Below are 12,029 nucleotides of genomic sequence, written 5' to 3'. Positions count from 1 at the left end.
AGTTAACCCCTTCACTGCCAGTGATATTTTTACAGTAATCAATGCAATTTTATAGCATTATTATATTGCTGTATTAATGCCAATGGTCCCAAAAATGTGTCAAAATTGTCCGATGTGTCCGCCAAAATGTCGCAGTCACGATAAAAATCACTGATCGCCGCCATTACTAGTAAAAAAAAAATATTAATAAAAATGCCATAAAACTATCAATAACCAATCAATAAATGCTTATTGCAATTTTTTTTTACCAAAAATATGTAGAAGAATACATGTTGGCCTAAACTGAGGGAAAAAGATTTTTTTTATATATATTTTTGGGGGATATTTATTATAACAAAAAGTAAAAAATAATGCGTTTTATTTTCAAAATTTTCTCTCTTTTTTTGTTTATAGCGCAAAAAATAAAAACCCGCAGAGGTGATCAAATACCACCAAAAGAAAGCTCTATTTGTGGGAAAAAAAGCATCAATTTTGTTTGGGAACCACATCGTACGACCGCGCAATTGTCAGTTAAAGCGACGCAGTGCTGAATCGCAAAAAACACTCTGGTCAGGAAGGGGGTAAATCCTTCTGGGGCTGAAATTGTTAAATGTTGGCTGTCATGACGGTGATCGGAAAAAAATCTAGAACCTGTCAGAATGTGCAACCCAGGTCACTTCTGTACTGACCCCCGTGACTCTGTGCAACCTCCCTCTCATGCTGTTTGTGGGCGGAGCTCTGGCCAATGAGCATTCATAAAGTACATCATCCTGATGGCTTCCTCCCCAGCCTGACAGAGGGGAGGGGCGGAGATGTACAGACTTCTCCAATCAGGGACGGGGAGAGGGGCGGAGGATGTCACCGAGCAGGAGGACGGCGATTTTTCCACAAACAGGTAGGCCGCAGGACGAGGATCACGTGATTCTACCGCTTGTCGAGTCGCCGCGGAGACGGGGGGTCATGTGACGGCGCGGAGGGGGGTGTAAGCCACGTGACCCTCCCGACACTTCCGGGTTAGAGAGAAACTTTCCAGCCGGGTACAGAGAGGTAGTGAGGGGCGGACATGGAGGGGGCAGTCCATAGAGAGAGGGGGGCATCAGATAAAGAGGGAGTAGGGCGGGCGGAGGTGTTCTTACATGGAGAGGAAGAGGCACGGTAAATGGTGAGGGAGGCAAAGTAGATTGGGCAGTACACAGGGATACAATACATGGGGGAGGGGAGGAGGCACATTGAATGGATATGAGGCAGTACATTGAGGGAGGGTTTAGTGCATTAAAGAACAGGGGCAGTTTATGGATTAGAGGGCAGTATAAAGGGGCACTGCATGACTAGGAAGTGTGGAGAGTTCAATGATGGGGGGGGGGGGGGGGGTGGGTTAGTACATAAATAGTGGACAGTAAAGGGTGGGTTAGTACATGGATGGTGGGGAAGTACAGGGGCGGTTAGTGTATGGATGGTGGAGAGTATAGGGCAGGTTAGTACATGAATGGTGGGCAGTACAGGGCAGGTTAGTACATGAATGGTGGGGAAGTACAGGGCGGGTTCGTACATGAATGGTGGGGAAGTACAGGGCGGGTTCGTACATGAATGGTGGGGAAGTACAGGGCGGGTTCGTACATGAATGGTGGGGAAGTACAGAGCGGGTTAGTACATGAATGGTGGGGAAGTACAGAGCGGGTTAGTACATGAATGGTGGGGAAGTACAGGGCGGGTTAGTACATGAATGGTGGGGAAGTACAGGGCGGGTTAGTACATGAATGGTGGGGAAGTGCAGGGCGGGTTCGTACATGAATGGTGGGGAAGTACAGGGCGGGTTAGTACATGAATGGTGGGGAAGTACAGGGCGGGTTAGTACATGAATGGTGGGGAAGTACAGGGCGGGTTCCTACATGAATAGTGGGGAAGTACAGGACGGGTTCGTACATGAATGGTGGGGAAGTGCAGGGCGGGTTCGTACATGAATGGTGGGGAAGTACAGGGCGGGTTAGTACATGAATGGTGGGGAAGTACAGGGCGGGTTAGTACATGAATGGTGGGGAAGTACAGGGCGGGTTAGTACATAAATGGTGGGTTAGTACTTGAACGGTGGGGAAGTAGAGGGCAGGTTAGTACATGAATGGTGGGGAAGTACAGGGCGGTTTAGTACATGAATGGTGGGGAAGTACAGGGCGGGTTAGTACATGAATGGTGGGGAAGTACAGGGCGGGTTGGTACATGAATGGTGGGGAAGTACAGGGCAGGTTAGAACATGAATGGTGGGGAAGTACAGGGCAGGTTAGAACATGAATGGTGGGGAAGTACAGGGCGGGTTAGTACATGAATGGTGGGGAAGTACAGGGCGGGTTAGTACATGAATGGTGGGGAAGTACAGGGCGGGTTAGTACATGAATGGTGGGGAAGTACAGGGCGGGTTAGTACATGAATGGTGGGGAAGTACAGGGCGGGTTAGTACATGAATGGTGGGGAAGTACAGGGCGGTTTAGTACATGAATGGTGGGGAAGTACAGGGCGGGTTAGTACATGAATGGTGGGGAAGTACAGGGCGGGTTGGTACATGAATGGTGGGGAAGTACAGGGCGGGTTGGTACATGAATGGTGGGGAAGTACAGGGCGGGTTAGTACATGAATGGTGGGCAGTACAGGGCGGGTTAGTACATAAATGGTGGGTTAGTACTTGAACGGTGGGGAAGTAGAGGGCAGGTTAGTACATGAATGGTGGGGAAGTAGAGGGCAGGTTAGTACATGAATGGTGGGGAAGTACAGGGCGGTTTAGTACATGAATGGTGGGGAAGTACAGGGCGGGTTAGTACATGAATGGTGGGCAGTACAGGGCGGGTTAGTACATAAATGGTGGGTTAGTACTTGAACGGTGGGGAAGTAGAGGGCAGGTTAGTACATGAATGGTGGGGAAGTACAGGGCGGGTTAGTACATGAATGGTGGGGAAGTACAGGGCGGTTTAGTACATGAATGGTGGGGAAGTACAGGGCGGGTTAGTACATGAATGGTGGGGAAGTACAGGGCAGGTTAGAACATGAATGGTGGGGAAGTACAGGGCGGGTTAGTACATGAATGGTGGGGAAGTACAGGGCGGGTTAGTACATGAATGGTGGGGAAGTACAGGGCGGGTTAGTACATGAATGGTGGGGAAGTACAGGGCGGGTTCGTACATGAATAGTGGGGAAGTACAGGACGGGTTCGTACATGAATGGTGGGGAAGTGCAGGGCGGGTTCGTACATGAATGGTGGGGAAGTACAGGGCGGGTTAGTACATGAATGGTGGGGAAGTACAGGGCGGGTTAGTACATGAATGGTGGGGAAGTACAGGGCGGGTTAGTACAGGGCGGGTTAGTACATGAATGGTGGGGAAGTACAGGGCGGGTTAGTACATGAATGGTGGGGAAGTACAGGGCGGTTTAGTACATGAATGGTGGGGAAGTACAGGGCGGGTTGGTACATGAATGGTGGGGAAGTACAGGGCGGGTTGGTACATGAATGGTGGGGAAGTACAGGGCGGGTTAGTACATGAATGGTGGGCAGTACATGGCGGGTTAGTACATAAATGGTGGGTTAGTACTTGAACGGTGGGGAAGTAGAGGGCAGGTTAGTACTTGAACGGTGGGGAAGTAGAGGGCAGGTTAGTACATGAATGGTGGGGAAGTACAGGGCGGGTTAGTACATGAATGGTGGGGAAGTACAGGGCGGTTTAGTACATGAATGGTGGGGAAGTACAGGACGGGTTCGTACATGAATGGTGGGGAAGTGCAGGGCGGGTTCGTACATGAATGGTGGGGAAGTACAGGGCGGGTTCGTACATGAATGGTGGGGAAGTACAGGGCGGGTTAGTACATGAATGGTGGGGAAGTACAGGGCGGGTTAGTACATGAATGGTGGGGAAGTACAGGGCGGGTTCGTACATGAATAGTGGGGAAGTACAGGACGGGTTCGTACATGAATGGTGGGGAAGTGCAGGGCGGGTTCGTACATGAATGGTGGGGAAGTACAGGGCGGGTTAGTACAGGGCGGGTTAGTACATGAATGGTGGGGAAGTACAGGGCGGGTTAGTACATGAATGGTGGGGAAGTACAGGGCGGGTTAGTACATGAATGGTGGGGAAGTGCAGGGCGGGTTAGTACATGAATGGTGGGGAAGTACAGGGCGGTTTAGTACATGAATGGTGGGGAAGTACAGGGCGGGTTAGTACATGAATGGTGGGCAGTACAGGGCGGGTTAGTACATAAATGGTGGGTTAGTACTTGAACGGTGGGGAAGTAGAGGGCAGGTTAGTACATGAATGGTGGGGAAGTACAGGGCGGGTTAGTACATGAATGGTGGGGAAGTACAGGGCGGGTTAGTACATGAATGGTGGGGAAGTACAGGGCGGGTTAGTACATGAATGGTGGGGAAGTACAGGGCGGGTTAGTACATGAATGGTGGGGAAGTACAGGGCGGGTTAGTACATGAATGGTGGGGAAGTACAGGGCGGTTTAGTACATGAATGGTGGGGAAGTACAGGGCGGGTTGGTACACGAATGGTGGGGAAGTACAGGGCGGGTTAGTACATGAATGGTGGGCAGTACAGGGCGGGTTAGTACATAAATGGTGGGTTAGTACTTGAACGGTGGGGAAGTAGAGGGCAGGTTAGTACATGAATGGTGGGGAAGTACAGGGCGGGTTAGTACATGAATGGTGGGGAAGTACAGGGCGGTTTAGTACATGAATGGTGGGGAAGTACAGGGTGGGTTAGTACATGAATGGTGGGGAAGTACAGGGCGGGTTAGTACATGAATGGTGGGGAAGTACAGGGCGGGTTAGAACATGAATGGTGGGGAAGTACAGGGCAGGTTAGAACATGAATGGTGGGGAAGTACAGGGCGGGTTAGTACATGAATGGTGGGGAAGTACAGGGCGGTTTAGTACATGAATGGTGGGGAAGTACAGGGCGGGTTAGTACATGAATGGTGGGGAAGTACAGGGCGGGTTAGTACATGAATGGTGGGGAAGTACAGGGCGGGTTAGTACATGAATGGTGGGGAAGTACAGGGCGGGTTAGTACATGAATGGTGGGGAAGTACAGGGCGGGTTAGTACAGGGCGGGTTAGTACATGAATGGTGGGGAAGTACAGGGCGGGTTAGTACATGAATGGTGGGGAAGTACAGGGCGGGTTAGTACATGAATGGTGGGGAAGTACAGGGCGGTTTAGTACATGAATGGTGGGGACGTACAGGGCGGTTTAGTACATGAATGGTGGGGAAGTACAGGCGGGTTAGTACATGAATGGTGGGGAAGTACAGGGCGGGTTAGTACATGAATGGTGGGAAAGTACAGGGCGGGTTAGTACATGAATGGTGGGGAAGTACAGGGCGGGTTAGTACATGAATGGCGGGGAAGTACAGGGCGGGTTGGTACATGAATGGTGGGGGAGTACATGGTGGGTTAGTACATGAATGGTGGGGGAGTACATGGTGGGTTAGTACATGAATGATGGGGCAGTACAAGTGGGGTTAGTACATGGATGGTGGGGCAGGATATGGGGGGGGGACAGGTATACTTTGCACTAAAGTGACCCTGTAAATGGGCGGGGTTTTTCTCCTATAGCACTGACTCCCCTTTCCCTTTTCATCCTGCACAGATCTGCACCATGTCTAGCGGTGATCTTCCCCCAGAAATCAAGTCTCTTTTTGGAAAGCGCTACACTTATAACAAGGACACAACATGGCATCTGCCAAGTCCCTCAGAGTTCCTGACTTCTGAACATGAGGAGTTCCCTCACCTTCTGTCCCTGAAGGAGTCTCTGAACAATGTGAAGAACTTGCTGAGTGACAAGAAGCTGGATGAATGGCACCGGCACACTTCCTACACCAACAAGGCCGGGCGGGTGGTCTCTGAGGTGCGCAAACAAGCCAATTCTGAGCTCTGCACTCAGGCCTGGTGTAAGTTCCATGAGATCGTGTGCACCTACCAGCTGATCCCCAACAGCGCCCTCTGGAACAGTGAGCTGAACAGTGTGCACCTGTGCGAGGCGCCAGGGGCTTTTATCGCCAGCCTGAACCACTATGTGAAGACCAAGGAGCTGCACTGTGACTGGACCTGGGTGGCCAACACACTGAACCCATATCATGAGGCCAACAACGGTATGGTAATGATTGCAGATGACCGACTCATCGCCAACACATTGCCGTGGTGGTATTTTGGACCAGACAATACTGGTGACATCATGACGCTGAAGTACCTGAATGGCCTACAGCAGTTTCTCAGAAACATGTCCACTGTGCACATCATCACAGCTGATGGAAGCTTTGACTGCCAGGGGAACCCTGGAGAACAGGAGAGCCTAGTCTACCCTCTACACTACTGTGAGGTGGTGACCTGTCTAACCACATTGGGCCCTGGGGGGTCCTTCGTCTTGAAGATGTTCACTCTCCTCCAGCATTCATCTGTCAATCTCATGTATCTCCTGAATTGCTGCTTCCAGGAGGTACATGTCATCAAACCAGGAACCAGCAAGGCCGGAAATTCCGAGGTCTACGTGGTCTGCCTCAGCTACATTGGCAAAGCAGTGTTTCAGGAGCACCTGACTAAAATGACAGCCCACTTTGAGGAAGAGATAGGCAGCAAATCTCTGTTTACACATAAGAGCCTTCCGGCATCCTTCCTGGAGTCTCATTCCAAATGCTGCACTTTCTTCTACCAGCATCAGGCACAAACCATCCAGGAGAACCTCCAACTCTTCTCCTACATGGGGGATGAGGAGCAGGCCCATCTGGACTATCTACGAGAAGCTGCAGTCTTCTACTACCTGGAGAACTTTCAGGTAAATTACATTCCTCGGAGGCAGTGGCTGGTGAGGAAGCCGCAGGTGGGCTGCAGCCTAAATGCTCGCTGGCTGGGGATCAGAAATCGCCGCACGGACACTTACAATGAGAGGAAGCAGCTGGAAACTTTGACATGGGATGAGAAGGTTGCTCGCGGCTACTTTAGTTCCTGGTTAGAAGAACACATACAAGGTGAAACCAGCAATGGCTGCCTTCTAGAAGGTTCTAGCTCTGGACTCCGGTACGAGGAATGGTACTTACTCCAGGGCCAGCGGCTCAAAAGAATCCAGAGCTCCCCTTTTTGTGATGGCGAACTTCTAAATACCTTCAATGAAACTATTGAGAATTGTAACAGAGATGAGACTAGATCTCTGCTGGGGTGCCCTTCCTGCTCTCTGCAGGTCACTGACAGGCTGGTCTCCAAGGTTCTACACAGAGTTGCCAATGGCCACCATGTCTTGGTGATTGGAGCTTCTCTGCTGTTTGATGCTCTGAGGCACAGACATGTGGCGGTGGGTTTTGTGGAGTCTACTGCACGTCAGCAGCCTATTTCTGTTCTTCATGATGGAGATCCCCTTTATCAGCAGCAGTTGTTTGACTCTGTTCTCAGCACTTTGCAGCAGTTGCAAAGCGGTGACACCTTGGTGCTGCCCATCCTGTCCTCTCTGACCCGTTTCACAGCTGGTGTTGTGTATATATTGTATCATTGCTTCCAGGTCATCAGCTTCTCCTGTACGACCAGCGAGCTTACCCCGGGCAGCAATGCTGCACTCTTGTGTTGGGGGTACCGCCCTTTGCCTTCTTTGGCCTACCAGCACCTCCAGCAGCTACTTACTGACTTGTCTCAGACCGCTGGTGGGACACAGCAGGTTCTGGAGTTCATTCCCATGGAGGAGCTTCTTACAGGTCCTTTTCTTGAGTTCCTGTGGGACCTGAATGCAGCAATTATCAGGCACAACCTCCATCTGATCGGCCTGCGAGAAAATGAAAAGGTGTTACAGAATGCCCGCCAATCGCAGACACCATTACAACTCCCAACACAAGAGTGAATTGCATGGTCCCGTGCAGATACCAGGGATTCTGCCATCTGGGCTCCTGTACAATACATATGTCTGTACAGTGTAAATATTGTATATAAAGCCTCACCAGATATTGCAAAGCCTTCCGATCATTTCATTTCTAGACTGACCAGTCTTCGCCTTATTTATCGAAGGAGGAGGATGATGTGTAGGAGGCAAATTAAACAGTCATTATTGTTTGTTAACATGGACAGGTGTCCTTCTATTTGATTGGCAGAAGTAATATGGTTAAATGGTCACTCCACCTAGACCTGACATTTTTTTTTTGTATGCTAGGTGGTGTCTCCCTGGGACTCTGTTGGATCTCTTTCTGTGCTCAATATGAGGGTCTCCCACCATCCCCGTGGTAGGCGTGGGGATCTGCACACCTGCTGTGCCCATTATGAGGGGTTCCCACTATCCCTGCACTTAGTTCCCAGGTCTGCAAACTATGCCCAGTATGAAGCATTCCCGCCATCTCTGCTGGATTTTTGTTTTAAAGAGAATGGGACTAGGGAATACCGCAAGGTTAATGGATGAGGACATAGCCAGGAACTGTGGGGAAAAATGCTCACTCACCAATGGAGTCCCCAAAACCTACCATAGGTCTGCAGTATCATTGGTACACCATCATATCTCTTCTGGATGGGGTGACGATTTAAAATTATGTAAGTTTCCTGTATGAAAATCAGCAAAGTGATATTTTGATTTCTAATTCTGGTCATTGTACATTTGTTATTTCTCTCTTTTGTATTTTCAGTTTTGTATATTTTTTCTGTTTGGTCCAGCAGTTATCAGGACAGTATTTGAGTTTGGAGTCTGAGTTCTTCATGCCTCTGGGTGCTATAAAGATTACAGATTGTGACTGATGGCCGCCATGTCACATGATCTGTCAGTGTTTGTGCCTCATTGTCGGAAAAATGAGAAATTCCAGAATATTACATTGTGTGTTCGATCTGATGAGTAAAAGGTGTGAAGTGATTACGGCCTTTCTGCCCTTTATTATTATATTGAGCCAAGGTTCCATTACAGAAAATACCCACCATCTACCTATGACTGGGTCGAGATCTCTCCTTTATTATAGTGATCCAGGCTGCTGTTACAGAAAATACCCACCATCTATCCATCACTGGGCAGAGATTTGTCCTTTTAATATTGTAATGATTACATCATTATTGTGATCCAATCCACCATTACAGAAAATACGCGCCTTGTACCCATCACTGAACAGGGATCTGTCTTATATTATTATAGTGATCCAGATTTCCATTACAGAAAATACCCTCCACCTACCCATCACATGATGGAGATCTGGCATTTATTATTATAGTGATCCAGGTGGCCATTACAGAATATAACCCCTATCTACTTATAACTGTATGGGAGGTCTGTCTTTTATAGTGATCCGGTCCACCATTACAGAATATAAATGCCATCTACATCATTGGATGGAGATCTGTGCTTTTATTAATATAGTGATCCAGACCACTATTACAGAAAATCAAAATCATTGTTTAATCAAATGGTCATTATTGAAAGTTTTGTAGGTTTTACAAGAAACTTTCAAAGAATAAAGACACAAAAGAAGTACACAAGAAAAAAAGGAGGGGGGGGGAAATACAGTAAAATGGACAGCAGCTTTATAATCCTGAACAGTGCTAGCATACAGTGCATGCAGAGAGTATGCGCTTCACTTTTCTTCTTTCTCTAAAGCGCTTCACTTTTTCCACATTTTGTTATGTTGCAGCCTTATTCCAAAATGGATTCAATTATTTTCCTCAAAATTCTACAAACGATACCCCATAATGACAACGCAAAAGTAGTTTTTTGAAATCTTTGCAAATTTATAAAAAAAAAAAAATCACCTGTACATAAGTATTCACAGCCTTTGCTCAATCCTTTTGTTGAAGCATCTTTGGCATTAATTGCAGCCTCAAGTCTTTTTGAGTATGATGCTACAAGCTTGGCACCAGTGGTGGCCCTTCTATTATGGGCACTGCCCCCCTACCCATGGATCCAGACCCCTGATCTATATACAGGGCGCCAGGCGATGGATAGCAATGGGGGATGTTTTTTTGAAGCACATGATTAGAGCCAGATGCTCTAATAGGCTTCAAAAAAAGTGTGGGCTCAGGGTGCGGATCCCACCCAGTTGTGTGACTCTAGCGAATTAATATACGCTATCATCGCACAAAATCTCCTCCCCGCCAATCAGGAAGCATGTCGTGAGGCCAGTTTCCCTATTGGTCAAAGTGCCAGGCGATCCTATTTGACCCTGAGGAGAGAGGAGACGCATGGAGGAAGTCGCTCGATCAGAGGACACCGGAGCTGCTGCTCGTAGCCCGCCACGCAGGAGGACATCGGAGATGCTACCCGCTACCTTGATGGGGTAGACTAGTCACCCGGGAACCCCCCTCCCCCAAAAAAAAACACCAGCTTCCACTGCTTGGCACACTTATTTTTAGGTAGTTTCTCCCATTCTTCTTTGCAGGACCTCTCAAGCTCCCATCAGGTTGGATGGGGAGCGTCGGTGCACAACCATTTTCAGATCTCTCCTGAGTTGTTCAATAGGGTTCAAGTCTGAGCTCTGGCTGGGCCACACAAGGACATTCACTGAGTTGTCCCGTAGCCACTTCTTTGTTACCTTGGCCGTGCTTCCCAGTCTGAGGTACAGAGCGCTCTGAAGCAGGTCTTCATCAAGGTTGTCTCTGTACATTGCTGCATTCATCTTTCCCTTGATCCTGACTAGTCAATAAAATAAAGAGTTCAATCTTTGTTTTATCAGATCAGAGAATTTTGTTTCACATGGTCTGAGTCCTTTAGGTGCTTTTTGCCAAACTCCAGGCAGGCTGTCATGTGCCTTTTACGAGGAGTGGCTTTTGTCTGGCCACTCTACCATACAGGTCTGATTGGTGAAGTGCTGCAAAGATGGTTGTTCTTCTGGAATGTTCTCCACAAACGCTGAAGCTCTGTCAGAGTTGCCATCGGGTTCTTGGTCATCTACCCGACTTAGGCCCTTCTCCCCTGATCGCTCAGTTTGGCTGGGTGGCCTGCTCTAGGAAGAGTCCTGGTGGTTCCAAACATTTATGGAAGATGGAGGCCACTGTGCTCATTGGGACCTTCAATGCTGCAGACATGTTTCTGTACTCTTCCCCAGATCTATGATCTGTGCCTTCATGCAGTCCTGTCCCGCAGGTCTACAGACAATTCCTTGGACTTCATGGCTTGGTTTGTGCTCTGACATGCACTGTTATCTGTGGGACTAATATATATATATTAGAGGTCGACCGATATATCGGCTGGCCGATATTTGCCGTTTTTTAAATAATCGGCATCGGCCGATTGTGTTGATAAAAAGCCGATTCTACAGCGGGACTTTGAAATGACTTCTGTAAGAAGTCAGTGTGAGTTGCCTGAGTCGTCATAGCAACACTTTCCTCCTCTCTGGGCAGACTGCCAAGAAAAGAACTAAATGATACAATGTTTACACTTCAATGAATGAAGTCATCTCTGTGTGTAGAAGTTCTCAGTTTAACCATTTAAAGGCTAAATCTTTTCTGACACTTGTTGCTTACAAGTAAAAATCCTGTATTTTCTGCCAGAAAATCACTTAGACCCCCCAAAAATTATATATATTTTTTTAGCAGAGATCCTAGGGAATAAAATAGCGGTTGTTGCAATATTTTATGTCACACGGCATTTGCACAGAGGTCTTTCAAATGCATTTTTTTGGGAAAAAAATACACAATTTAAAAAATAATAAAATAAAATAAAAACAGTAAAGTTAGCCCATTTTTTTTTTTTTTATTTATTTATTTTTTTGTCCAAAAGTTTTGACTACCCGTTTTTATTTAATATATAGGTTTTTTTTATTTTATTTTTTTTATCTAGATCATACATACAAGTAAACTGATTGGAGGTTTGTTTTGTTTAATAAATGTTTAAAGCGGGAGTCCGCCGGGACTCCGCGTTTTTTTTTTTTTTATTTTTTTTTTTTTTTAAAAGCCAGCAGCTACAAATACTGCAGCTGCTGACTTTTAAAATAGTGACACTTACCTGTCCAGCGCGCCCGCGATGTCGGCACCCGAAGCCGATCTCTAGATCGACACTCGAGTGCTGCCGCCGCCATCTTGGGTATGGGAATCAGGAAATGGAGCCTTTCGGCTTCACTTCCCGGT

General features: G+C 47.8%; 1 protein-coding gene across 3 annotated transcripts; it reads left to right on the top strand.

Moving 5' to 3' along the window:
- Positions 1-731: 731 nt before the first annotated feature.
- On the top strand, positions 732-8,832 carry CMTR2 (cap methyltransferase 2). 3 transcript variants are annotated; one of them, XM_077453612.1, is made up of 2 exons: positions 732-874; positions 5,611-8,832. In XM_077453612.1, the coding sequence occupies exon 2, from the start codon at positions 5,620-5,622 to the stop codon at positions 7,840-7,842; it is 2,223 nt and encodes a 740-aa protein (XP_077309738.1). In that variant the 5' UTR covers positions 732-874; positions 5,611-5,619; the 3' UTR covers positions 7,843-8,832. The 3 variants fall into 3 exon arrangements, with proteins under 3 accessions (XP_077309738.1, XP_077309731.1, XP_077309724.1); XM_077453605.1 differs by lacking the exon at positions 732-874 and adding an exon at positions 879-992; XM_077453598.1 differs by lacking the exon at positions 732-874 and adding an exon at positions 887-1,026.
- The last annotated feature ends 3,197 nt before the right edge of the window (positions 8,833-12,029 follow it).

The sequence above is a fragment of the Lithobates pipiens genome, unplaced genomic scaffold, assembly GCF_037356315.1.
Source record: "Lithobates pipiens isolate NorthernLeopardFrog02 unplaced genomic scaffold, aLitPip1_a1.2 Scaffold_10, whole genome shotgun sequence".
In the NCBI taxonomy this organism is placed as follows: domain Eukaryota; kingdom Metazoa; phylum Chordata; class Amphibia; order Anura; family Ranidae; genus Lithobates; species Lithobates pipiens.
This window is presented reverse-complemented; position numbering and strand designations above follow the sequence as displayed.